This window comes from Dipodomys merriami, unplaced genomic scaffold (genome assembly GCF_024711535.1).
Source record: "Dipodomys merriami isolate MVZ:Mamm:240054 unplaced genomic scaffold, mDipMer1.0.p SCAF_56, whole genome shotgun sequence".
In the NCBI taxonomy this organism is placed as follows: Eukaryota; Metazoa; Chordata; class Mammalia; order Rodentia; family Heteromyidae; genus Dipodomys; species Dipodomys merriami.
In genome coordinates, this window is record NW_027206135.1 from 6,375,692 (window position 1) to 6,403,138 (window position 27,447).

Genomic DNA, 27,447 nt, shown 5'->3' on the forward strand with positions numbered 1-27,447 from the left:
ACAACGCCACTTCCATTTTTCCGGTGGTTTATTGGAGATAAGAGTCTCACGGACTTTCCTGCCCAGGCTGGCTTTGAACTGCAATCCTCAGATCTCAACCTCCTGAGTGGCTAGGATTACAGGCATGAGCCACCGGCACCCACCTTATACATCACCTTTATAATAATAAAATTTTGAAGAAAGAAGTAAACTCTTAGAGTTTACAACAAAGTAAAAATAATGCATGATGATGATGATTTGGGTCAGAAGTTGGGTGGAGATAGGGTAGAGAATTCACAGCAGCTTGGGTTGAAGGCGGGCTCAGTTGGTAGCGCGGTAGCAGCGGCAGGTATGGAGTGGAGTATCCCGGGGTCCGACCTTAAACAAAAATTACATCAGGGGCTGGGAAGGTGGCTCAGTGGTAGAGTGCTTGCCTCGCATGCATGAGGCCCTGGGTTCGATTCCTCAGCACCATAAACAGAAAAGGCCGGAAGTGGCGCTGTGGTCAAGTGGTAGAGCGCTAGCCTTGAGCTGAAGAGCTGAGGGACAGCGCCCAGGCCCCACGACTGTCAATTGCTTCCAATTAAAATTCCTCTAAGAAGGAGAGGCGCAGCCTCAGCTGCTGGCATGCTCGGGGCGGGGCGTGAAAATGGAGAGCTCGCTTCTCACCGTGCAATGGCTCCCGGCTCAGGTTGGACCCTTCGGTCCACCGGTGCCCGGACCCCTGTGGCGGGAAGAAAGAACGCGGAAACGGGTTTAGCCCCGCTGCACCTTGCTTTGGCTGCAGAAAGGGGGCCCCCTAGTGGCTGTTCGTCCTCTCGGTCCCTTGGAGGCCGCCTAGCTAATCCCAGAGGAGTTGTGAGGTGTGGGGGTTCCGTCTCCCGGGGAACAGTGCTCAGGCAGCAACGGGGAGCAGGGAGCTGTGGCTGGCTGGGAGGGATCAGCAGCCGCAGCCGGCTCGGCCCTGAGAACCCAGGCTTGGTCAGCTGGGCCCTTCTGACCCATCACCCCATGCTCAGTCCTCCTCCCTGTGGAGCTCCCTAGACCGGTACTGAGCTTCCAGATGCAGAGTTTTGGAGAGCTGAACCAGAATCAGTGAAAATACACGAAACCCACTTTATTGGGCGGTACGGAGGCATTGACTAGTTTTTGGTGAGTGAGGGAGCAGGTTGATAGAAAATAAGGGAAAAGAGAAAGGATAATAAGTTTTAATGAGGTTAAGGATTACCCTCTTTCAATGTCCTTTGGTGGGAGGTATAAAGAAGGGGGAAATTCCCTGTTTTTCTCCCTCATTTCCTTCCCTTCCCTCTCTTTGCTCTTTCTCTTTTCCTTCCTTTCCTTTCTCCTTCCTTCCTTCCTTCCTTTTTCTTTCTTTCTTGCTCTCCCTTTCTCTCTCTCCCTCCCTCCCTCCCTCCCTCCCTCCCTCCTTCCTTCCTTCCTTCCTTCCTTCTTTTGGCCAGTGTTCTATCACTTGAGCCACAGCTTCACTTCCAGCTTTTTGGTGATTAATTGGAGATAAGAATCTCACAGACTTTAGGGAGTTCATTAAGGTTAAGCCCTGGCTGGCTTCCAACAAAGATTCTCAGATCTCAGCCTCCTGAGGTTACTGGCAAGAGTTACAGGCATGAGCCACTAGCACCCTCCTGGATTGTAATTTTTGAATGCCATTCTTCCAAGGTCTTTGATCTCACCAGTGTTCGAGCTTTCATATGTACAAGGTTGTAACATATTATCCTAACACTGTCATTATAGTATGAATTGTTTCCTAACTCATAAATCCTTGTGTTAAAGTTCTGTTATCAGAAACTTAGGACAATTAATGTGACTTCAGGTTCTTGTGTCTGGCAAGAGGAGAATTCAGGCAAGACTCAGACATAAGTAAAAGTGATAAGAGAGTTGATTAGGCAAGAAATATGGCAGAGAAAGAGAGCATGTGCATATATAGGCTACAGGAAGACAAAACTTCATCTCAGTCATCTTGAGCCATCATCTTCATCACAAAGCTTGACCTTGGGTTGAATAGGGAGAAATGGAGTCCTTGAAGATGGCTTTCTGATAGGTGGGTTTTCCTTCTGTTCCATATAACGTTATGGCACCAAATATTTAGTGCCCAGTCCTTATTTCTTCATTCTTTTGATCTTACTGAACAAGTGTCTTACTTCCTCATTCTTTTTTTTTTGGCTGGTCATGGGGCGTGAACTCTAGGCCTGGGCGCTGTCCCTCAGCTCTTCAGCTCAAGGCTAGTGCCCTAATGCTTGAGCCACAGCGCCACTTCTGGCTTCTTCTGCTTATGTGGTACTGAGGAATCAAACGCAGGGCCTCATGCATGCAAGGCAAGCACTCTACCACTGAGCCATCTTCCCAGCCACTTCCTCATTCTTTTGTGGACCTCTGCCCACATTTAGGTTGCCAGGTAGGTTTAAGTTTATCAGCTTATACTGTCATCTGAAGTTGTATTGTAGTAGGAAGACCCCTACTCCGGCAGGCAAGCCCTCCTAGTTGTCTGGAGTGACAGAGCCCACCGCAACAAAGTTGTTAACAAAGAAGCAACTTTATTGAGAAGGTTCCTACACTGATCAGTCAGGGCCACAGCACAGGCTCGGGAGCTGATACTGCGACCCCGAGTGACCAACATACTTTGGCTTTTAAAGGCAAAATCCATGAGGTTGAGCCCTGTCATGTGCAAGTGACCAATGGAATCATAACACACACAAAGGATTGCACAGTCATACCAGACCACACACAGGTGGCCAATGAGGTTACAGTTTGTCTGTAATGGCTGTTTAAACCAGCCTATCACCTTGGTTTAAAATGGCATGCAAATTTAGCTGTAAGGCCGGGTCTACCTTTGGTGGGCAAAAGGTGGAGCTTACCATAAGTTCATGCAAAAGGTGGGGTTTACCATAAGTACGCAGTAAGAGATTACAACCTATCTGTTTTATGGGTCCGTCTTTAACTCAACTTGAATCAAGGGTGGGTTAAGTTGTTAAGGAGAGGGGGACCAGATGCATTTTTTCATTCTGGGAACTAGGCCCATCGAATCTAAAATCCCAAAAAACAAAGGCAAAGCCCAAAATGCAATCATACCAGTTTGGACCCCATCTCAGGGTCCACTTCAATATAGGCCTCAATTCCTTGACTGACTGCTTTTCTACTAACTCCTATCAGTTCTAGCCTCCAGCAACTTCAAATGTGACTACGTTTGGAAATAGGTCCTTTAGACAGTTCATTAGGTTAAGTGAAGTCACTAGGTGAGTTTTGATTCAATATGGTAGATTTATAAATATAGATCAAGGGCCAAATACTGGAGGACACAGAAAGTTCCCAGCTATAAACCAGGGAGAGAGGCCTCAGAGATCCCATACCTGCCCACACCTTGAACAGTTTCCACAACTGTGAGAAAGTAACTGTAAGCCCAATAAGCTCTTTTCCAATGGCTTAAGGGGATCCTTCCCTTTTCCACAGCTTAGCATGCTCCCTTCCTAGGCAACACTAGACCCATTTAGTAAAGGTAGTAAATAATCAGCCTCCAACCAACCTTTGCCTTGAGATGGCACTCCTGGGGCAGCTACAACCATATAAGGCAACAAGAGCCCCTTAGAGTGACCTTCAGGTCTGGGCAGCTGCAGGGCCTCTTATCTATACTTGGGAAGCAGCCATAAGTCCTAGTCCTTCATGATGAAGCCCCTGGCCCTCATGTCCACACCAGGATCTCTGCCTCCTAACCCCATCTAACCCCTCCTAGCCTCAGTAGGTTACATAGGTCACCTCAGACAATAGCTGGCACTTCTTCTCACTCCTCTCTTGTGAGAAGGGGTCTTGCCAGCCTCTTTACCAGCAATAAACCTTTTCTTTGTTCTTTGTACCTGGATGTCTGCGTGGTTTTCTGGCAAAGTCTAAAATACTCTGTGGCAACTGTAACTATTGCTGAAGTCACTGAATCTGTTGTGTTTTGTTATAGTAGCTCCAATAGAATGATACCACTGCATTTAAGGAGCCAGCTGAGCATGATTTTCATTTGTACAGGAAAAATAATACAGATGCTACTCCATATTTCCATTCTTATTGACATAATCTTATTCATATCAAAATCATACACCTGCTAAGTAAAAGGAGAATGCAAGCCAAACATGGTGGTGATAGCCTATAATCTCAGTACTGGGAAAGTTGAGGCAGAAGTATCCTAAGTTCAAGGTGAGCCTACATAGTGTTATATGGAAATCTCATCATGAGATACAGAGAAGCCACTTTTCTTTTCTTTTCTTTTTTCTTTTTTGCTGGTCGTGGGGCCTGCACTCTGGGCCTGGGTGCTGACCCTTAGCTCTTCAGCTCAAGGCTAGCACTCTACCACTTGAGCCACAGTACCACTTCTGGCTTTTTCTGCTTATGTGGTGCTGAGGAATTGAACCCAGGGCCTCATGCATGCAAGGGAAGCGCTCTACCACTGAGCCACCTTCCCAGCCCCTCAGAGAAGCCACTTTTTTAGAGTCGAATCAGGAGTCTTTATTAGAAAGCCAGTGACTGCAGGCAGACACATGTCCCCAGAATACAACCTTGAATAACACTGCTAGAAAATTGAGCCATGAGGGTAGTAAAGCAAAGAACGAGCAGATAAACAATCCCAACAAGCCAGATCAACTCTAACAGAGAGCTGAAGAGGCATGCATGGTGACCTGAGGAATGCCAGGAGATATGAAGCATGGCGCAAAATGGTGGCTAGGCTGGTATGTGGGGATGGCTAAATAGGTTCATGGTCAGGGGGCAGGGTTACAGGGAACTTGAGTCTCAGGAATTCTTGGCATAGGACTGGTCCAAACCTATTGTCCAAGTCCCTTCCTCTAGGAATTCAGTCACTCCCATCACCTGAGGGTGGGATTTCACCTTCATCCACCAAGAAGCCAAGATAGCCCAGGTTAGACCCAATACCCTATCATCCATCATGTTGCCAAGATGGCACTAGTTAGACCCAGTTATCCACATTTCAATAGCCAGCCGAGGCTACAGAGTGAGACCCTGTTGCACAGATAAAGATAAAGACAGAGACAGAGAAACAGGGAGTGAGACAGAGAGGAGAGAACACAAAATGACATTTATTTTATGACATCTATGTGAAAAATGTCATACAGGTAAAAAGTGACAGGGATAAGAAATAGAAACAACTTTCTTAGGAAAATAAGATTGTTACCCTGAGTACTGTGTAGTTGACCTACCTATCTTGGCAGACAAAATATTGAAGTAGGGAGATCAGGTCTGGCTGGTGCCATATTGGCCACCTGGTGGATGGTAGGGTCTGGAATCTTGTCTTTATGCTGGGGGAAGGAAATGCTCCGCCTCTCAGGTGAAGGGCGAACCCAGACCTCTGGAGGCCAGGGTGGGCACTTGGCTGATAGGTTACTAAGCCTGTTAGTGCAGTGCCTGCAACTGAGAATTTCCTGTTGACCTGCCCCCTGCGCTGACCCCATTTAGGCCCGGACCAGCATAGGTGCCATTATGCCATGCCACGTGTGTCTCCATGATCGTGTCCTGTGTCCTGTCTCCTGGCTCATCTCCAGTCATCATGGCATCCCTAGTCAGCTCCCCATCGGAGGTGAATTTGTTTGTTGGTATTGTTTTTGTTCTTTCTTTCCTCTCTGGCCTGTTTCCTAACTGTGTTATGTGTATTTGGGGGCTGCAGGCCTTTGTTACAATGGGTGGTCTGCAGACTGCTAGTGTTGTAACAAAGACTCCACAATTCCATCCTTCAAATGGTGGCTTTGCTGTTAATTCACTTTACAACTGTAAGCATTATACCCACCTTTGGTCCTCAGCTCCACCCAGACCTGAGCTCCTCCCAGCCCTGGAGTTCCAGCCATACAGCTGGCCACGCCCCCTCTTTGCCCAGACCCCAGAGCTTCCACCTACCTCACTTCCTGCCCCCAGACCCTCCTGCTACCTGGATAGGGACAGATGCCATGTGCTTCCTCTCCCAGGAAAATATGGCTCCTCTAATAAACTTACAATAATCTTTCTCCTGTGCCTGCCTGCCTCCGCGTGGTCCCCTAGGATGGATGTGAAGGATTCTTTCAACAACAATATCTGGAGGCCAGAACTTCCTCTTCAGGTAAAATTTAAGATGGCTGCCAGAGAGATTACTGTGTGACCTGTATTCCATCTGCATGCTAAATGACACACCCTCCAGTGCCTAAACAATTGACAATTGCCAAAAAGGAGCAGAAGTAGGTGGGCCCAATTTCCTGGAAAATCCTCACCATTCCCAGAAAAGGAACTAATATTCCCCTCCTTCACTGCCTTTCCCCTAGTCCTATTGCTTTTACTCTAGATCTGCAACTCCCCTCCTCTGTCCCCAAGAGTTGAGAAACTGATTTGCCTGTTTATCTTCGACTTCTTCTAATCTTTGCCAAGAATAAAAATCTGCTTCACTGCTCCACTGATGTTGCCTTGTTATTGGTTCCACAATTTCAAGAGGAGAAAGGACTAATCTGGCAGCAAGCCCTGTTAACAAGGATATATACATAAATTGATCAGAAATCATAGGACATTCAAGCAGAATTTTTTAAACCACTTTAATATCCTAAAATACTTGGTGTAGGTGGGAAAAGAGAATCTATAGTTCACAATTTTAACTTGAGCTAGGTATGGGATTGTGGTTCAGAGCCAGCCTAGGCAGGAAAGTCTGTGAGACTTACATCTGCAATTAACCACCAAAAAGCTGAAAGTAAAGTAGTGGCCAAAGTGGTAAAGGGCCAGCCAACCTGAAGTGAAAAAGCTGAGGGATAGTACCCAGGCCCTGATTTAAGCCCCAGTACCAGTACCAGTACCAGCACACACAAATACAATAAAACATTTGTAACATGAAAACCAGCTGTAATAAAGCCTCAGCTCTTTTTTTTTTTTTTTTTTGTCAGTTGTGGGTTTTGAACTCTGGGCTTGGGCATTGTCCCTCAGCTCTCCAGCTCAAGGCGAGTGGTCTGCCACTTGAGCCACAGTGCCATTTCTGGTTTTCTAGTGGTTTATTGGAGATACAAGTCTTACAGACTTTCCTGCCCGGGCTGGCTTTGAGCCATGATCCTCAGATTTCAGCCTCCTGAGTAGCTAGGATTACAGGCATGAGCCACCGGCACCTGGCTCATTGTTTAATAATAATAATAATATAATAAATAATAATAAAACCCCGCATTCATCATCTGACAGTTATAGAAGGAAGGATTTTTAACATCCCTATGTAGTGCTCAGGTGATACAGTCCCTGAGGAGGAGGAGCAAATGGGAAATCCATCATATTGATACAGAATTTGCTACTGTTGTTCATGGTGGGCAGAGCCCACACAAGCCTTCTGGCTCAGCTGGCAGAGATCACTAGGGTTGCAGCTCTGTAGTGGGTAACACTTGCTTAGTGTTGCAGCACCACTGCCAGCTGCTACTGCTGAGCCTCCTTGGGTTCTTAATCTCAGGAGTTTGAGAAATGAAGCCTGGACAATGACTTTATTCAGAAGAGAAGAAGTATCTAGCTCAGAGGCCACTTCCACAGCTGTTATGGCTGTTCATTATGAGTGTCTCTGTCAATAATTCATCCTCTATTCTTCAGGTGGCTGTTTTCTCTGTCTCTATCTTTGTCCATGTTTCTCTCTCTCTCTCTCTCTCTCTCTCTCTCTCTCTCTCTCTGTGTGTGTGTGTGTGTGTGTGTGTGTGTGTGTGTGTTTCCATACCTGTAGCTCTGTGCTTTCACAGTGCTGTGTTCTGACAGGTTGCCCTTATTATATAATTATGTGTTTTGAAAGGTAATACAGTATTGATTGGGTCTCAACCAACCATTCTGATTGGTTGTCTAACCAGGGTCCTTCTGTCAACCCTCTCTGCAGGATCATAAGAAGGGCCTAGGGAGGGGCAGAGAAAACATGTTTTGTCTGTGTTTCTTTTGCATCTGGTTTTGGGCTGCTAGACAAAGATGCTGTTCTGGGAGTCAAGGTCCTAATCAATTTTCTCTTTCAATATTGCATTACACAGCAGATGCCAGGTGTCCTTTCCAGTTAGCACCTTTGGAGGAGGAGGACTTAAGACTTGAGAGCAAACAGTGTAACCTATATCAGGACAGTCTGGCTCTCTGACACATTTAATAATTTTAGAACAAAAAAGAAACAAAATACTATATTCTGGTCTTTTGAGCTGAACAGACTGTGACATAACAGAGGCCAGGACCCTCAAAGGCTGTGTTTTTTCCCATGAGAGGAAACACCCCAAACCAATCATCTTTCTTTAGAATTATAGCACCTCTCACATCTGGTGACCTCCAGATAAGATCAGAATGTGTAACACTCTTCCAGTATTGCAATTTTGGATGTCAACACAAAGTACGCAAATCACTATGAGGTTTAGTGTTTCAGGGTCTAGGGGAGGGGATTCCACATCCCACCAGAGTCCACCATGCAGAGACAGTCTCATGTAAAAAGATGAATTTAAGCCGGGCGCTGGTGGCTCACGCCTGTAATCCTAGCTACTCAGGAGGCTGAGATCTGAGGATCGCGGTTCAAAGCCAGCCCGGGCAGGAGAGACCGTGAGACTCCTATCTCCAATAAAACCACCAGAAAACCGGAAGTGGCGCTGTAGCTCAAGTGGTAGAGCGCTCGCCTTGAGCTGAAGAGCTAAGGGACAACGCCCAGGCCCAGAGTTCAAGCCCCACGACCGACAAAAAAAAAAAAAAAAAAAAAAAGATGAATTTACTGGGGAAGTGGACAGTGAGCTGACCGTCCAGGGAAGCAGCACAGACTTGTGAGCTGTGACTGTGACCCCAGGCAGTCCCCAAGCTGGGGCTTTTAAGGTGTAGGTTACATAGAGTTACATAGACGAGCCATATAAGGCAGGTTTGGCACATTTTCATTGGTTATAGTTATATGATCTTTAAATTCTTTGTGGTAAATATCATATGTGATAATTTGCAATAGGCTGCCCATAGTGGGACCGCTAGGCTGTGGTCTTCAATTAGTGGGCTTAAGGCCCTGTTACTAAGGCAAACAAGCAAGGTTACAGAAGCAAAACACAGCAAAAACATAGCCTTGAGTCACAGGAGCATAGGCCAAACGTAATCTTTTTTGGTCAGCATGTCCAATACTATCAATGCTATTGACACTATTACAGAAATTATTTGTATTATAAGCTCCTGACTAATACAGGACCTCAGTGCAGCTGGTGATAAGCCTCAAGGTTGTCAGTAGCCTTCTGCACAGCTGCCAGCTTGGTAAACTTGTCTGAGGGAGAGATGTTCCTTTGCTTTTTAGCAAGGATGGAGAAGGGACAAAGGCTGTCAGCCTTTGTCTGGGGTTTTCCTTTACCAAGAGGTTTTTGCCCTTTATCAATAATTTTGTCCTGATTTCTGATTTTACATTTTTGTTCCCATGGATAGTCTTTTCCCAGGGAAAGGAGGTTGAGGAGGGAGAGTAAATTTCTAACAGTAGGAGGGACTGAGGCCAGACAGAGGAGGAACTTTCTGCCAGTGAATAGCAACTCAGATATTACATTATGGCTAAATAATTATAGGAATTAGACTCAGGAGGTTGAGGTCCATTGTAATTATTTGGCCAAGATTAAAAAAGAGAGAAAAAGTGAAGAGGAGAGGAGGGGAGGGGAGGAGAGGAGATGAAAGAAAAAGTCATGTGTTCTAGATGACTCAAGACATCACCTAGCATATGGTCTTTCTGCCTACTTACTCCTATACTCTCTTTTTCTCCTTGTAGAAGCCCTTCCTCATATCTGAATTCCAGAAAAATGGTCTCTTTTAGGGGATGATAGCTGACAGGCCGCTGATTCTTCGGGTGCACTAGCCTGAAACTGCTCAAACTCACAAAACAAGTTATGTGCTAAAAGTTCCTGCTGACCCCAGCCATATAAACCCTGCTACAACCAGACTCTGTGATACTTCTTTGATACTGACTAGGGAGTTCATCTGGGAGCATACCCCAATAAACTTTTCTTTCTTCACCTTTACCTCCTCCTGAGTGTTCTTTCCTTACAATAGCCTCCTAGCATCTTTTCACGGTGCTGGCCCTTGTGTAAACACAGCTTTCTTCTGACTAACTCTAGCCTCTGTCCCTCAAATATTTGCTTTCAGGTGGGTCTGGTCACCAGAGTACTGGCTTCCATATATGTCGGACAGTGAACCTGTGTGTGCTCCATCACAACAACCATAATTGTCCTTGTCATTGGATGCAGGTGAAGGTTTGTGAAGTTTCCCTCTGAAAATAGGAGCTCTTTACTTACGGTCCTTGACTTTGGTTGTAGAATAAGAATTTCTGGACAAGTCACAATGGTAAGAAAACTTGGTGGAGCTTTATTGACTAGGCAAATGAGCAAGCAAAGAAGCAAGTATGCTCCGGACGCTGGTGGCTCACGCCTATAATCCTAGCTACTAAGGAGGCTGTGTAAGGTATATTAAATAGATAGGTTTCATTAGGTAGCCAATGAAGAGAACACCACACACGATTCAGGCAGGAAAAGAAGCTTATTTACTGAACTGCTGCCCCCTCTGTGCTTGGTGGAGAGGCATGGCTGAAAAAGGAAAAGAGGAGCAACCCACCCCTGGACCAGGACTTATCTATGCCAGGCAGGTGTGGCCAGGTGGGGGAAAGGTGTGGTCACACTGGATCTGGACATGACTTCAGGGTCTGGGACCCTCAAAAGGTCAGATGGAAGGCATGTAACCAGAGGTGGCCCAGTATGTGACCTAACAGGAGGGGAAGATGACTGCTTCCAGGTCTTCCAGTTACCTAGGTAACAGATACTGGGCAGAAACTTAGCCAAAAGTAGGGAGATGTCCCTGTGCAGACCTTACACTGAGATCTGAGGATCATGGTTCAAAGCCAGTCTGGGCAGGAAAGTCTGTGAGACTCTTATTTCCAATAAACCACCAGAAAACTGTAAGTGGTGCTGTGGCTCAAGCGGTAGAGCATTAGCCTTGGGCTGAAGAGCTGAGGGACAGCACCCAGGCCAAGAGTTCAAGCCCCATGACTAACAAAACAAAACAAAAAACAAGCAAGTATGCATGTAGACAGACAGACAAGCAGAAAGGAACAGACACACTCTAACAGAGTGTGGATGGTCTAAAAGAGAGGCAGATAGCTCTTTGGCATCATGAGTATTTGGTAAAGGCAAGGGGTCTGACTTCAAAGTTATGTAAAGATTAATGTTTTATTTATTTATTTATTTATTTATTTATTTATTTATTTATTTAGCTAGTTGTGGGGCCTGAACTCTGGGCCTGAGCACTGTCCCTCAGCTCTTCAGCTCAAGAATTTTTTCTGCTTATGTGGTGCTGAGGAATCAAACCCAGGGCCTCATGCATACAAGGCAAGCACTCTACCACTGAGCCACCTTCTCAGCCCCAAGATGTTTTATTTTTTAATCACTCCTGGTTGTTACACTTTCTGAGTTCTGGTGGTTCTGTTTTTTTTTTTTTTCCCCTGCCAGTCCTGGGGCTTGAATTCAGGGCCTGGGCACTGTCCCTGAGCTTCTTTGGCTCAAGGCTAACATTCTACCACTTGAGCCACAGTGCTACTTCTGGCTTTTTCTGTTGATGTGGTACTGAGGAATCAAACCCAGGGCTTCATACATGCTAGGCAAGCACTTTACCACTAAGCCACATTCCTAGCTCTACGCTTCAGGGTTTTTTGTTTTTGGTTTTTTTTTGTCTGTCATGGGCTTGAACTCTGGATCTTGGCTCTGTCCCTCAGCTCTTCAGCTTAAGGTGAGCACGCTACTACTTGAACCACAGCACCACTTCCAGTTTTCTGGTGGTTTGTTGGTGATAATAGTCTCACGGACTTTCCTGCCTGGACTGGCTTTGAATCATGATCCTCAGATCTCAGCCTCCTGAGTAGCTAGGATTACAGGTGTGAGTCACAAACGCCCAGTCCTACACTTCAGGTTTTAACTACCTAGTTGAAACCAGACCTCATTTCCTCAAATTTATACTGCCTCATTTTCCCCTAAAGTGACCTAGGTCCATTAATCTTAAGGGAAGTAGATGGATGAATATCTCTTGTATTTGCTTTAAGATTGAGATTTTGAATTCCTGGTAACTGTTCACCATGTCTCATTTCCCTCATCCTGCCCATCTAGACAATAGCTAAATGATGGAAGGCAGGTGGTATATACATAGTGTATGCTCCAAGTTCTGTCGGGAAGAAGCAGGATAGTGTGAGATTTTATCATGCTACTCAGAACTGCATGACATAGGAAACGCAAGAATAATTTCTGAAAATTTTCACTTAGTACTTTTGGAAAAAAGGCACCATGGCAACTCAGAAAAAGTAACTCAGAAACTGAAACTGAGTCTCAGGAGTCAACATGTTGCTCAGAATTGTTGCAAGTCAGAATGTGAAACATGAATGAGGATGCATTGACTATGTACTTTGTGCATGTATCACAGAGGTGGCTTTGAGTTCAAGTTCTTTAATTAATTTACTTATTTTTAATTCAGACTATTTAATTTTATTTATCTAATTTTATTTTATGCCAATCCTGGGCTCAAAACTTAGGATCTGGGGACTGCCTCTACTACTTGAGCCACAACTCCACTTCCAGCTCTTATGGTGATTAGTTGGAGGTAAGAGTCTCATGGACTTTCCTGCTTGGGCTGGCTTTGAACCATAATCTTCAGATATCAGCCTCCAGAGTAGCTAGGATTACAGGTGTGAGTCACTAGTGCCCAGCTAGGTTATTTTAAATGTCATCTTCATTTGATGTTGAAACCCAGCTTTTCAACCCAGGCCCAAAGTCTGGGAGTTCTAAGTTAGGTCCAACCACCCATCTGCATATGCCAAATAAAGAATGAAGGACAGAGCAAGTACTACATGGCAGCCATAGGAAGCCAGTATTTCAGAATAGTTTCAACTATCTTACAGGATATAGACATTGGCCTCAGGTTAAATAGGGAGTATTGGGAGCAGGGAATGAGAAAGTCATGCAGTCACAAATCATAGGTGTGTTCTGGTAGATACAGGTGGCAAGTCACAGGTGATCTGGTATGTAGCTCATTGTCTCAAGATTCATCAGGTAGATTTTAGTTTCTAAGAATCATTATTGCCAGCCAGTGTTTCTGGGGAGATGTGGTCGAGGTGAAGATCCCAGACTCTGAGTGTCTCCAATAAAGAACTGAATTATGACCCACACAGAGAAGTGGCAAAACAAAGAGTTTAATAGAGAAGAGAAAGTACATCTTTAAGGACATACTTAAAGAGAAGCTAGATGGCTCAAAAGCAAATGTGGTTAAGAAAATTGCAGTTTTCTACAGTTTAGATGTGTGGGAGGTGTTCATGGTAATGATAGTGGCTGATCTTACGGAAATGAGAGATCATGTCTTGGCAGATTTTTGGAAGGGATCCTAGCATGAACAAGGTTGCCATCCCATGGTTTTAATTATATGTGCGGGATGTAATAGTATGCATGAATCCTTAAGTAGGAGTTTCTTGCACAAAAGTCAGGCTAAGTAGACATAATTTTCCATTGCTCAGGTGCTTCTGTTTGGTTAGAACTGGCTTGGACTTTTTCTGGAGAAGTCCTAACTGTGAACTGACCACTAATTACCCAACAGGAAAAGTAGCTATGGGAGGTACTAAGGAAGAAATAAGACTCATGGGTATGTCCTACAATGTAACTGGGAATGGGGGTGTTTTTACTGTTTTCCCTGCAGTGAGCATCTCTGCTTTTGGCTAATCCCTCAGTCTGGGCCTTCTGGGATCCCCAAATGACTGCAAGGATGACATAAACACAGGAGAGAATGGCTCCAGATCAAAGGAGACAGATATAAAACGGAGGCTGCAAGCTTAGTGTTTGTGCTGCTTTCCTTTAATTCAGGGGCCCAGGTAAGGAGTCAGTGTTTTTCAGCAAAAACAGCTTGTTAAGTACCTGTTTCACTGAGTCCAAGAAAGGACCTTGGGGAGAGGCTGATGATGGTGAGAAAACCACGAAAGGCAGATGAACAGGGGTGAGGTTTTCCATACAGGTTACGTTAGAATGTCTCAGTTGATAAGAGTCTAGAGATTGGGGATGGGAGGCTGGGAAGGGACGTGAAGGGTAAACAAAAGGAGGAGGCTGCAATGCTTGGTAAGAAATGTACGCATTATCCTGTCCATGTAATTGTAACCCCTCTGTACAGTATGTTCACAAAAAAAAAAAAAAGAGTCTAGAGCTTTGGTGATCTTTCTCCCTCTGTTGTCTAGAGCAAGACCTTCCCACAAATAGAGATTTCCTTCTGTGATGTGATTTTCCCTTCCAGAAGAATAACTCAAACTATGTTTATAAAGCCTTCACTCCAAATGATCTGGTTAAAATATCCTAAGGAAAAGACAAAGTCCCCACAGTCCAGCTTAGTGGTAGAGTTCTTCCTTGTGTTCCACTCAGGGCCAATAGGATCTATAACTAATTTTGTTGTAATTCTTCATCTTTTCCCACTCTCTGGATTGAGAAATCTCTTGGCTTCTGTTTGCAATTCATGACTTGTGGGAGTTTCCACTCTACAACACAGAATGAGAGCTACAGCTGGCAGTGGGCAGAATTGTGGGCTTTGTAAGAGATAACAAGGAAACAGTAATAGGGGGAAGAAACTTGACGGGTAACCTGAGCTACTTCTGGTTACTTTGTTGTAAGGATTAGTGCACAGGGTACTTCCTTATTACACTGACTCAGGTAGTTGGAATCTCTTATTTTCTGGAAAAACTGGTCTGTTTTGAGATTTATCAACTTCCTTAAAGTTTTAATTTGATGTGGCATTATTTACTAGGATTGATCTGGTCTTTTGGGGGCATAGCAAAGGAGTCCATTCCAGAGTAATGGAATCTCATAACTTTTGTTTGATAAATCTTTATGTCTAAGAGTCATATTTTGGGGTGGCAAGTTGTTTTGGGAGGGGTTGGGGTTGTGTGAGCTAGGGATCAGATCTAGGAGTCACACATGCTAGGCAAATGCTCTCTCAGACATCTGGAGGCCCCACAGTTTCCCAGTTTTCATGCAAAATCACAGGAATTTGAGATACATGTGAAAAGAATTTCAAGGTGTCTCATAATAAGGAGAGATTCATAATGTAGAAGTTTTAAAAGTGATTTATTTGTGTATAACAAAATAAAAGTAGAGAGAAATATATCCTGTTTGTGACCCAGGGAATGGTGGCTCTTACATGTGCATACATGTGATCATGTCATGTCATCTAGCAACACTTAATCATTATTAAACAATGGTCCTGATTGGCCATAGGTGGTGTTTATTATTCTAAAACATAGAGATGTGATCTAGATCTACTAAAAATACAGGGACTGTAGGTGACTTTTGGAATTATCTTTTGCTAGGCATTCTGTCCACTTCCACTTCCACTTCCAGTTTTTGAGTGGTTAAGACTTTTCTGCTCAGGCTGGCTTCAAACTGTGATCCTCAGATCTCAGCCTCCTGGGTAGCTAGGATTACAGGCATGAGCCACTGGTGCCTGGCTTCTCTCTATTTTTGTACTTATTAAGAGGAGAGTTTACACCTGTAATCCTAGCTATTAGGGGGCTGAGATCTGAGGATTTCAGTATGAAGCCAGTCTGGTGAGAGTCTCAGTCTGTGAGACTCTTATCTCCAATTAAAAAAAAAAGTCAGAAGTGGATATATGGTGTAAGTGGTAGAGTGCTAGCACACAGAGAGAAAGCCAGGTAAGAGCAAGAGGCCTTGAATTCAAGCCTCAATAGTGACACAAAAAAGAAAAAGGAGAGAGAGAAAAAAATATCTTTCAGCTCTGGGTTAGCTTACTTTCTTTTTTTTCTTTCTTTCGTGTGTGTGTGTGTGTGTGTGTGTGTGTGTGTGTGTGTGTGTGTGTGTGTGTGTGTGTGTGTCTGGTCATGGGGCCTGAACTCTGGGCCTGAGCGCTGTCCCTCAGCTCTTCAGCTCAAGGCTAGCACTCTACCACTGGAGCCACAGCACCACTTCTGGCTTTTTTCTTTTTGCTTATGTGGTGCTGAGGAATCAAACCCAGGGCCTCAGGCATGCAAGGCAAGCGCTCTACCACTGAGCCACCTTCCCAGCCCCCTTACTTTCTGATTCTATTTTTTTTTTTTTGTCATGGGGCTTGAACTCAGGGCCTGGGTGCTGTCCTTGAGCTCTTTTGCTCAAGGCTAGTACCTTACTTCTTTGAGCCACAGAGCCACTTCCAGTTTTTGAGTGGTTAATTAGTGATAAGAGTCTCATGGGAACTTTTCTGCCCAGGCTGGCTTTGAACCACTATCCTAAGATCTTGGCCTCCTGCATAGCTAGGATTATAGGCGTGAGCCACCGGTATCCAATTTGGTTCTAATTTTTTAATCTGGACCTTTTAAATAGTTTTTGGGTTATTATTTTTATTTTGCCTCTTCTATCTATCTTGCTTTAATCTGGCCATGGACTTACTGTTTCTCTTTCTTACTTTTTCTCTTTTCTTACTTTTTATTTTTTTCTTACTTTCTGTTTTCTTGGTACTGGGCATCAAATCCAGGGTCTGATGGATACAAAGCATGGGCTCTACACTAAGTTACAGTCCCAGTGCTCACACACACACACACACACACACACACACACACACACACACACACATATATGAATATATATTTATATATATGAATATATATTTATATATACATATATACACATATACTTACACACACACACGCACGCACACACACACACACACACACACACACACACACACACACACACACATTTTTTTTTTGGGGGTCCAGTCGTGGGGCCTGAACTCTGGGCCTGGGCGCTGTCCCTCAGCTCTTCAGCTCAAGGCTAGCACTCTACCACTTGAGCCACAGCTACTTCCAGCTTTTTTCTTTTTGCTTATGTGGTGCTGAGGAATCAAACCCAGGGCCTCATGCATGCAAGGCAAGCGCTCTGCCACTGAGCCACCTTCCCAGCCCCGTCATATACTTATATATGTATATATATACATATATATATATAAATATATATATTTCTGTTCTTGAGTTGATGGACAGGTGGATTATTTCTCTGCATTGTCTTTATTGACTGAGCAACACATTGTCAGATGAGGTAACTCATGTGACTGTGTTAGCCTGGGAATTCTGCAAGGTCTCCATAGCTCTCCTCCATCTGCCTTCCTGCCCATGGCTCTTCACTTGAAGGCCTCATCACTTGACTCCCCTTTCCCCAGACTGACAGTGAGAATTTGGATTTCCTTATGCCTTGCAGGCTGAGTTTTTAAGAAAGCTAAACAGAAAACATAACTTTATTTTCTTTCTTTCTTTTTTTTTTTTTTGAGGGGGGGATCCGGTCGTGAGGCCTGAACGCTGGGCCTGGCTGCTTTCCCTCAGCTCTTCAGCTCAAGGCTAGCGCTCTACCACTTGAGCCACAGCGCCACTTCTGGCTTTTTTCTTTTTGCTTATGTGGTGATGAGGAATCGAACCCAGGGCCTCATGCATGCAAAGCAAGCGCTCTACCACTGAGCCACCTTCCCAGCCCAACTTTATTTTCCTTAAAATGTATTTATTTATTTACATATTTTTGATACTGGGGATTGAAACCAGAAATTTAAACAAGTTAGTAGAAAAGTGTTTTACTACAAAGCTACATCTATACTTTACCACTCTACATCCCAAGCCTGCTTGGTTTCATACGTTTTTAATTTGTTTGTTTATTTTGGTGCTGGTATTGAGGTTTGAACACAGGGCCTCCCTTAGGTGTGTGTGTGTGTGTGTGTGTGTGTGTGTGTGTGTGTGTGTGTGTGTGTGTGTGTGTGTGTGTGTGTGTTTGTGTGTGCCCACACATGTGCCTGGACCCAGAGCTTGAACTCAGGGTCTGGGTGCTGCCCCTTAGCTTTTTGTTCAAGGCTAGCGTTCTATTACTTGAGTCACAGCTCCACTTCTGGTTTTTTAAGGTTGGTTGTTTGGAGGTAAGAGACTCATAGAGTATGGATTCAGGACTGTCGCTGTTGGGAAGGACTACTGCTGCTGCGCTAAGAGTCCGGCTGCCAGCAAAAACACCTTCTTTGCCTTGAGGGGAGTCATGAGCCATTTCCTGAATGTGTTACAAAGCTGGCTGGTCGTTGTCTTGTTCATCATAGCCATGGGAAACGCACTGCAGAGCTTTTTTTTTTTTTTTTTGTCGGTCGTGGGGCTTGAACTCTGGGCCTGGGCACTGTCCCTCAGCTCTGCAGCTCAAGGCGAGCACTCTACCATTTGAGCTACAGCGCCACTTCCGGTTTTCTGGTGGTTTACTGGAGATAGGAGTCTCACAGTCTCTCCTGCCCGGGCTGGCTTTGAACCGCGATCCTCAGATCTCAGCCTCCTGAGTAGCTAGGATTACAGGCGTGAGCCACCAGCGCCCGGCTACTGCAAAGCTTTTGAGACCATACCTTTCTCTATGAAAAGCTGTACAAGGAAGTGGCGCTGTGGCTCAAGTGGTAGAGCTCAGGGACAGCCTTGGCCCCAAATCCAAGACCCATGACCCACAAAACAAAACAAAAAAAAAAAAAAAAGAAAAGAAAAGAAAAGAAGAGAAGCTCTACAATGGCAAGCCAAAACTGGCCTGCAAGCCTGCACCTTTGGGATCTGGACACTGTTCTCAGTAATTCGCTGCCTCTGGGCCATTGACATTCACAGGACACTCTACCACATCACACCGTGGACCTTCCTGCTTGCCCTGGGGCACTTCCTCTCTGAGTTGTTTGTGTTTGGAAACTGCAGCTCCCACAATTGGCGACCTGGCACCTCTGATGGTGGCGAGTTTCTCAATCCTGGGAACGCTGGTAGGGCTCCAGTATGTAGAAGCACAACTGGTATCCAGACAGAAGAGGAATTGAGTCCAGTTGATACAGCCACCTCCAAGGACCGTGAAACTCAAAGCTGCTGTCCACCCAGAGCAGCGGCACCAAGGGCTGCTTCACCGCTGGTCCACACACACCAGGATCCTCTCTGCTGTGGGACCCAACACTCGGCCATCCAAGGGACGCGCAGTTTTTCCGACACAGTCTCCACTCTGTGTGAGTAGACTGTGGTTCTTTCATCTAGAGGTAAATGAAGAATGAAAGGGTCTGGGGTTGTTTTTAGACCTTGTGGTCACCTGTATTTGTGAAACAAATTTTGTAATAAATAAAAAAAAAACCCTAAAAAAAGTCTCTTTGCTGCCAAGTCTGTTTCAAATTGAGATCTTCAGCTCTCAACCTCCTGTGGGGGCTAGGATTTACAGGTATGAGCCACCAGCACTGAGTTTTGTCTCTCTTTCTTTCTTTCTTTCTTTCTTTCTTTCTTTCTTTCTTTCTTTCTTTCTTTCTTTCTTTCTTTCTTTCTTTCTTTCTTTCTTTCTTTCTTCTTTCCTTCCTTCCTCTCCCCTCCCCTCCCCCCTCCCTTCCCCTCCCCTCTCCTCTCTTCCCCTCTCCTCTCCTCTCCTCTCCTTTCCCCAGTCCTGGAAATTGAACTCAGGCCCTGGGCACTGTCCATGAGCTTCTTTTTGCTCAAAGCTAGCACTCTACCACTTGAGCTAAAGTGCCACTTTCTAGCTTTTCCTGTTTATGTGGTACTGAGGAATTGAACCCAAGGCTTTCATGCATGCTAGGTAAGCATTCTACCACTAAGCTACATTTCCAGACCCACTTTTGTTTTCTTAATAGGGTCTCACTGTGTAACTCATGCTGGCTTCAAAATCATGATCTTTCTACATCACCTTCCTGAGTGCCCGTACCATTTCCTAAGGGGTAGGCTAGGCCTGAGTCTTTCCCAGTGTATCCTACTGGTCAAAGGAATTCAAATCCCAGCCCAGCTTTAGGGAGAAGGAAATAGACTCCACTTGTTAATGGGAAGTATGTATATGTGCATAGGGAAGAGGGAGATCATGGGTAACATCTTTAGAATATGCCCACCATCCATGTTTGGTAGCACCTAATTACAAGAGCACTGGGGTGAGAAAATTTGACTAGTTCTGGACAATAGATACATGAGTGAGATGGATTCACTTCATTGAAATATCCAACTAAAGCAAAGAAAATCCCGTGTGATTCTCTAGGCATGGCATTCAGGCCCTTTCTGCAACCAAAACAAATATATGGAGAAACCACTGTGCTCTATGGAACACAATTGCTGTGGAAAGTCACACAGACTTGCAGTGGTGGATTTTGCATAACCTGTTTGCTAATTGGAGTCTTGAAGTTTGTTAAGGCAGCATAATTTAATCAGTCCAATCTCCTTAAATCTTGTGGCTGTGTCCTTATTTTACTCCTAAGCCTCAATTTCGCCTCCCTGATTCATTTCAACATGCCCATTTATGATGTTACTCCTGACATCTCTGGGTAAATTTTTGCCTAGGACTTTACAGCCCTGCTGGCTGGTGTACTTGCCAGGTTGGTGTGGGATTGGCCCTAGGAACTGTCATAGAGATCAGAGGGAAGTTACAACCAGATAATTAAAGGTTCTTGTGGCCGAGTAGGCACAGGGGAGCTGCCCAAGGTTTTAATCTGAAGAGTGATTTTAATCTGGAAGCATTTGAAAAGTAATTTGCTGATGAGAACAGGATATATGGCAGAGTGAGGATGAAGCAAGTATGATCAGTTAGGGAAATGGCTGGGTGGCTGTTCATGCCAAAGGTGGCAATAATTAGATTTGTGTAAAGCATTATAGCTGAACTTTCACTTACACCCTCGCTTATTCATCTTCGTAATCCTGTAAGATAAGCATTGTTCTGTCCTCACAGCTGGAAAATCAAGTCTGAGAGAGGCAGAGGCTTGGCAATCACTAAGAGGCAAAGCAAGTACTTTGGTTTCATTCATCAGTTCATTCATGCAATCTTAACTTGATTTTATTCATATTCCCTTTTCAAATCCTGCCAGACTAGTACTATATACTTTTACATTATGTGCCATACATAGAAGGAAAATATTGGCTTAGTGTTTCTAGAGTGGTACATCTTGGCATAGACAATAAAAAAATGCTCTCAGGTGGTATGTGTTTTGCTTAAAGTCTTTTGCCAGGATGATAAGAGCTGAATTTAGAAAGTATGACAATTTAGAAAGTATGCAGAAGGATCTATATAAGTAATGTTCAAATATAGTCTCCCTACTTCTGGTATTGAGTTGTATACATTTTCAGCAGGTGCTATATCCTCAGCCTCTCAAATACAGTGTGTGTGTGTGTGTGTGTGTGTGTGTGTGTGTGTGTGTGTGTGTGTGTGTGTGTGTGTATTCCTGAGACTTGAACTCAGGGCCTAGACATTGTTCCTAAGCTTTTTTTCTCAAGGCTAGTGCTCTACTATTTTAGCCACAGCTACACTCAGAGCTTTTTGCTGGTTAATTGGAGATAAGAGTCTTATGGATTTTCCTATGTTGGCTTTTTAACTGTGATCCTCAGATTTCAGCCTTCCTCACTTCCCCTGTGTACCTAGAATTATAGGTGTGAGCCACTAGTGCCAGACTTCAAATACAATTTTAACTGATGTAGCAATTTAAAACGTTGTAAAAACACAGTTTGGGTTTATATATCACTATAAAAATTTATAATTGTCAGCATTTCCTGGAACACCTGTATACTGTTTATGCCATACCAGGGTACATGAGTTTGGAAGCTCTGTGCTAGGTATTGTATGGTGAGCCAAGAATACAAGGATACAAGAATACAAGGTTTAAGACTTACAGGTAAGGGCTGGGAAGGTGGCTCAGTGGTAGAGTGCTTGCCTTGCATGCATGAGGCCCTGGGTTTGATTCCTCAGCACCACATAAGCAGAAAAAAAAAGCTGGAAGTGGCGCTGTGGCTCAAGTGGTAGAGACCTAGCCTTGAGCTGAAGAGCTGAGGGACAGTGCCCAGGCCCAGAGTCCAGGCCCCACGACTGGACCAAAAAAAAAAAAATAGACAGGTAAAAGATTAGCACACATTGATTACAATGGAGTTCAACAGGTCTGGAGATAATATGTTTATTTAGGGTGTACCTAATTCAGTCTATGGGGATGGAGGCCATTAACCTTCTCTTTCTTTCTTTCTTTCTTTCTTTCTTTCTTTCTTTCTTTCTTTCTTTCTTTCTTTCTTTCTTTCTTTCTTTCTCTTTCATTCATACTTCCCTTCTTTCTTTCTTTCTTTCTTTCTTTCTTTCTTTCTTTCTTTCTTTCTTTCTTTCTTTCTTCCTTCCTTCCCTTCTTCCCTTCCCCTCCTTCCCTCCCTCCCTCCCTCCTTCCTTCCTTCTCTCCTTCCTTCCTTCCTTCCTTCCCTCCTTCCATCTTTCCTCCTCTCTCTCTGACTCCCTCTCTCTTGGGGAAGCTAAGAGGTCAGCTTGATCAGAGGTTCTGATCTGTGCAGTACTGCTTGGGGGCCCTGTGGCATCCTTCTGGGACCAGGGTTGAGGGAAAAGTCTCTGTTAAGAGCTTGTGATATTTGCCTGCAGGAAGATGGTAGACTCCTGCTATCATTACAGCATTATGGCATTGCTGTAATTTCCCTGGGTGTGCCCTCTCTGCATGGAGTGAAAAGCCACAGGCTCATCTCCCTACCACACAGAGAGACAGCCCATGTGAACAAGTAAAAAATGGATAAAGGAAGCAAAAAGAAAAGGAGCTGGAGACAGAGACTTCATGATTTCATCTGAACTCTGTACTTACCCATCCTACGCTGGCTCTATCCCCAGACCACTCACTTACACGGTTAATAAATTCCACTGTTTTTGCTTAAGGTGGTGTGAGATAGATTTATATTACATGTAGCTATTATCCTAGTAGAAGGTGTTAGAAGCAGAGCATGGAGATTTATTTCAATTTCATTCAGGCAGATAGCTGAGTTGTGGGAACCAGATGATGTGATTAAAAAGAGATATCTAAACTCCTTCAATGTAGGAATTGCATTTTATTACTCTTCATGTCCTGGCACTTATTATGATATCTGAGTCATAGAAAATAGTCAGTAAACACTTGTGTACAGAACATGGCATAGAAGAAGCACAAGCTCTTAGGTTAGGAGAGATTAGCCTTCTGGATAAAAATGCTTAAACGATTTTCCAGTCAACTTTAATGAGATTGAGGGCTGAAAAAATATTTCCCACTTTCCCAGATGACTGTCAGCTGTCAGTTTGGAATCTAGCAATATTTTTGGTAGTACAGTGTTTTTTTTTTTTTTTTTTTTTTTCTTGGTAAGTCATAGGGCTTAAACTCAGGGCCTGAGCTCTGTCCCTGAGCTTCTTTTGCTCAAGGCTAGCACTCTACCACTTAAGCCACAGCACCATTTCCAGCTTTTTCTGCTTATGTGGTACTGAGGAATCAAACCCAGGGCTTCATGCATGCTAGGTAAGCACTCTACCACTAAGCCACATTCCCTGCCAGTACTGGGGTCTCCACAGCTCTACTACTTAGTCATGCCTTTAGCTCTTTTATGCACTGGATATTTTTGAGATAGGGTCTGGTTTCCTGCTCAGGTGCATGCCTGAACCAATTTGCTTATTTTAGCCTTCCTGTGAAAGCTGTTGACAGGTATGAGCCACTCCACCCAACTTCTATTATGAACTTTTGAACTTTTCTGCCCAGAGTGGCCTGAAATCATGATCATACTGATCTATAGGCACATGGCATTGTTTTAGCTATGGGTTGAAAAGGGTCTTGTGCACCTTTTTGCTTGTGCTGGCCTTGAATGGTAATCCAGACTTTCTTAGCCTTCTAAGTAGCCAGGATTATAGGCATGAACCACTGGCACCTGGCTAGGAATTTAGTGATTTTTGTTGTTGTTGTTGGCCATGGGGCTTGAACCCTGGGCCTGGGCACTGTCCCTCAGTTCTTCAGCTCAAGCCTAGCGCTCTACCACTTGAGCCACAGCGCCACTTCTGGTTTTCTGAGTGGTTTAATGGAGATAAGAGTCTCATGGACTTTTCCTGCCCGGCCTGGCTTTGAACCGAGATCCTCAGATCTCAGCCTCCTAAGTAGCTAGGATTACAGGCATGAGCCACCAGTGCCTGGCGAATTTAATGATTTTTAACCAGTGTTTTAATTTTAATTAATGTTAATTTTCATTTAGTTTTTGTGGTTATGGTGATTATATTTAGGGCCTCAAACATGTTAGGAAACTGCCCCAGCACTGAACTGCACCTCTATCCCTTCTTGGCTTTTTTAAAGCAATGATTAAGTATTTTCTTTTCCTATAGTATATTTCTACAGAAAAGGAATTGAGGGGCTGGAAATGTGGCTTCATGGTAGAGTGTTTTCCTAGCATGTATGAAGCCCTGGGCTCGATTCCTCAGTACCACAGAAACAGAAAAAGCTAAAAATGGTACTGTGATTCAAGTGGTAGAGCACTATCCTTGGGCACAGGAATAGAGAGGCTCAGGAACAGAGCCCAGGCCCTGAGTTCAAACCCCAGGACTGGCAAAAAGAAAAAGAAAAAAAGAAAAGGAATTGAAATGACTACTTAGGGCCTTGGCTCTGCATGTGATTTTTCTTTTTCTTTTTCTTTTTCCTTTTGGTTCTGGGAATGAACCCAGAACAACCACTGAGATAAATCCCTAGCCTTCATGCCAAATTTGTCTTTTATCTTCAGTGTTGAGCACAGTATCTTGTTAAAGGAATGCTTTAATGTATGTCAGTGGCAACACAATTGCTTAGCACACTCAAAACCCTGGGTTCAATTCCCCAAAAGTTAAAAATTCAAACCTTAAAAAAATCCAATATTCTTCTAAAACAACATAAATAATCAAAAACCCACTAGCTTAAGTTCTTCTTCTTCTTCTTCTTCTTCTTTTTTTTTTTTTTGGTCAGTCGTGGGGCTTGGACTCTGGGCTTGGGCGCTGTCCCTGCACTCTTCAGCTCAAGGCAAGCGCTCTACCACTTGAGCCACAGCGCCACTTCTGGTTTTCTAGTGTTTTATTGGAGATAAGAGTCTCACGGACTTTGCTGCCCAGGCTGGCTTTGAACCATGATCCTCATATCTCAGCCTCCTGAGTAGCTAGGATGACAGGCGTGAGCCACTGCGGCACCCCCCCCCCCCCCCTCAGCTTAGCTTAAGTTCTTGTCCTACATACTCTGAGGAAAACTCTCTGAGATTTCAGAGGATTATCCTGGGTCTCAGTCAACTGGGATTACAGACTGTAACTACTGTGCCTGGCTTCCTTCCTTGTTTTAAGTGTGAATAATATTCCATTGAATGTATATCACATTTTTTAATTTATTCATTTGTTGATGAGTGTTAGGCTGGTTTCTGTTTGTTAACTATTGTGCAAAATGTTTCTATGAACATGAGTATATGGATATCTATTTGACTCTCTGCTTCCAATTCTTTCAATACTCACAGTTTCTGGCTGGGAATTCTGTTTCATTTTTTGGGAACTGTCATACCATTTTCTTTAGATTTTGCACACTTTTACATCCCCACAGCAAGGCATAAATGTTCCAATTTCTCTATATCCACATAGCACAGCTTTACTTTTATTCCCCACTCCAATCCCTATGCCCCCAAATAGACATCATAACGCCGGCGCTGTGTGTACGTGCATGTGTGTGTGTGTGTGTGTGTGTGTGTGTGTGAGTGTGTGTGTGTGTGTGTGTGTGTGTGTGTGTGTGTGTGTGTGTGTGTGTGTACTGGGTCTGGACACCCTCCCTTAGATTTTCACTCAAGGCTGGTACTCTATCACTTGAGCCACACCTCCGTTTCTATGTTTTTGCTAATTAGTTGGAGGTAAGTCTCCTGGATTTGTCTGTCTGGGCTGGTTTTAAACTATAACCTTCAGATCTCAGCTTCCTGAGTCGCTAGATTATGGACATGAGTAGTTGCCATGCAGGGATCAATGTAGGTTTATTTATTTGTTTGTTTATTTATTGTGCCAGTTGAGCTCAGGGCCTGAGTGCTATCCTCACTGAGCTCTTTTGCTCAAAGGCTAATATTCTACTACTTTAGCCACATATCTACATCTGGCTTTTTGGTGATTAAGAGTCTCACAAAATTTTCTTGCCTGGGTTGGCTTTGAACCATGATCCTCATATCTCAGCCTCCTGAGTAGCTAGAATAGGCGCGAGCCGCAGGCATCTGGCCTCAGTGTAATTTTGAAGTACATTTGCCTAGTTAGAGGAGTTTAGCATCTTCTCATGTGCTCATTGACAAATTTGTGTATCATGTTTTTGAGAAATGTCAGCTTTGGTTTTTGCCTATTTTTCCCCCAGTGGCCGGAATCCAACCCAAGCTCTGACTGTGCTACATACTTAGCCACTGCCCATGTTTGATTTTTTATTTTTTTGCTGTTGAGTTGTAAACATTAAGTTTATAGAGGTTAAATACATGCTCCAACTGAACCTTATATATTCTTTTGCAGTCCTGAAAACATTTAAAGTTGAGAAATATGTTTTTTTTTAACTTGCAAGATACTTTGCAGTTTCTATTATTATTATTATTATTTGGTAATAGAGCTTGAACTCAGGGCATGGGCATGTCCCTGAACTCTTTTGCTCAAAGCTGGTGCTTTATCACTTTGAGCCACAGTTCTACTTCCAGTTTTCTGGTGATTAATTGGAGAAAAGAGTCTCATGGACTTCCCTGCCTGGACTAGTTTCTAACTGCAATTTTCAGATCTCAGCCTCCTGGGTAGCTAGGATTATAGGTGTGAGCCATATACATCCTGCTTCATCAGTTCTTTTACCTGAAAAAGAGATGATAAAACTAGAAACAATGGTTCATCTCTGTATTACCAGCTACTTTGGTGGTACAGATTGATAGAGTCATGGTTTGAGCCCAGCCTAGGCAAAACATTAGTAAGATCCCATCTCAACCAATAAGTCAGGTATGGTGGTATGAGCTTGTGTGTGATCCCAGCTATACGAGAGGCCATAGGTAGGATCTTGGTCTGAGGCTGGCCATAACAAAGACCAAGACCATACTTGAAAACACAACATCATACCTGAAAAATAACTAAAGCAAAAAAAATAAAAGTGATCCAAGTGGTAGAATGTCTGTCTAGTAAGTTGTAGGGCCTGAGTTCAAACTGGGTGAGTATTGCCAAAAAGAGGAAGAGACAGAGAAACAATTACTAATATCTTGTATATATGGCTGTGTGTGTGTTTGTGTGTGTTCCTAGGGATGAGACCCCAAGCCTCACACAAAGCATGAGCTCTGATACTAGCTATACCCTATCCCATATGGTTGATTTTTTAAAAATTTAAGTTACTTTATCTACAGGACCCAACATTATACACAGAACAATGAATAACAGCTGTGTGTGTGTGTGTGTGTGTGTGTGTGTGTGTGTGTGTGTGTGTGTGTGTGTGTGTGTGTGTGTGTGTGAGTCTTGAACTTGGGGCCTAGGTGCTGTCTTTGAGCTCTATCAATCAATCAAGTGGCTCTACCACTTTGAACCACAATGTAACTTCTCATTTTCTGGTGGTTAATTGGAAAAAAGAGTCTTATGGACTTTCTTGCTGGGACTCATTTCGAACTACAATCCTCACATCTCAGCCTTCTAAGTAGCTAGGGTTACAGGTGTGAGCCTTTATTACCAGAGAAGTATGAAA

The 27,447-nt window shown here is 44.0% G+C and overlaps 1 protein-coding gene across 1 annotated transcript in view; it reads left to right on the plus strand.

Annotated features, from left to right (window-relative positions):
• The first annotated feature begins 654 nt into the window (after nt 1-654).
• The window catches only part of LOC138812064 (intelectin-1a-like), a 53,932-nt gene continuing 27,139 nt past the window's right edge, over nt 655-27,447 (plus strand). Inside the window, exon 1 of the mRNA XM_070000006.1 lies at nt 655-842. Coding sequence (XP_069856107.1) covers nt 655-842 — 188 coding nt within the window. The remainder of the gene's footprint in view (nt 843-27,447) is intronic.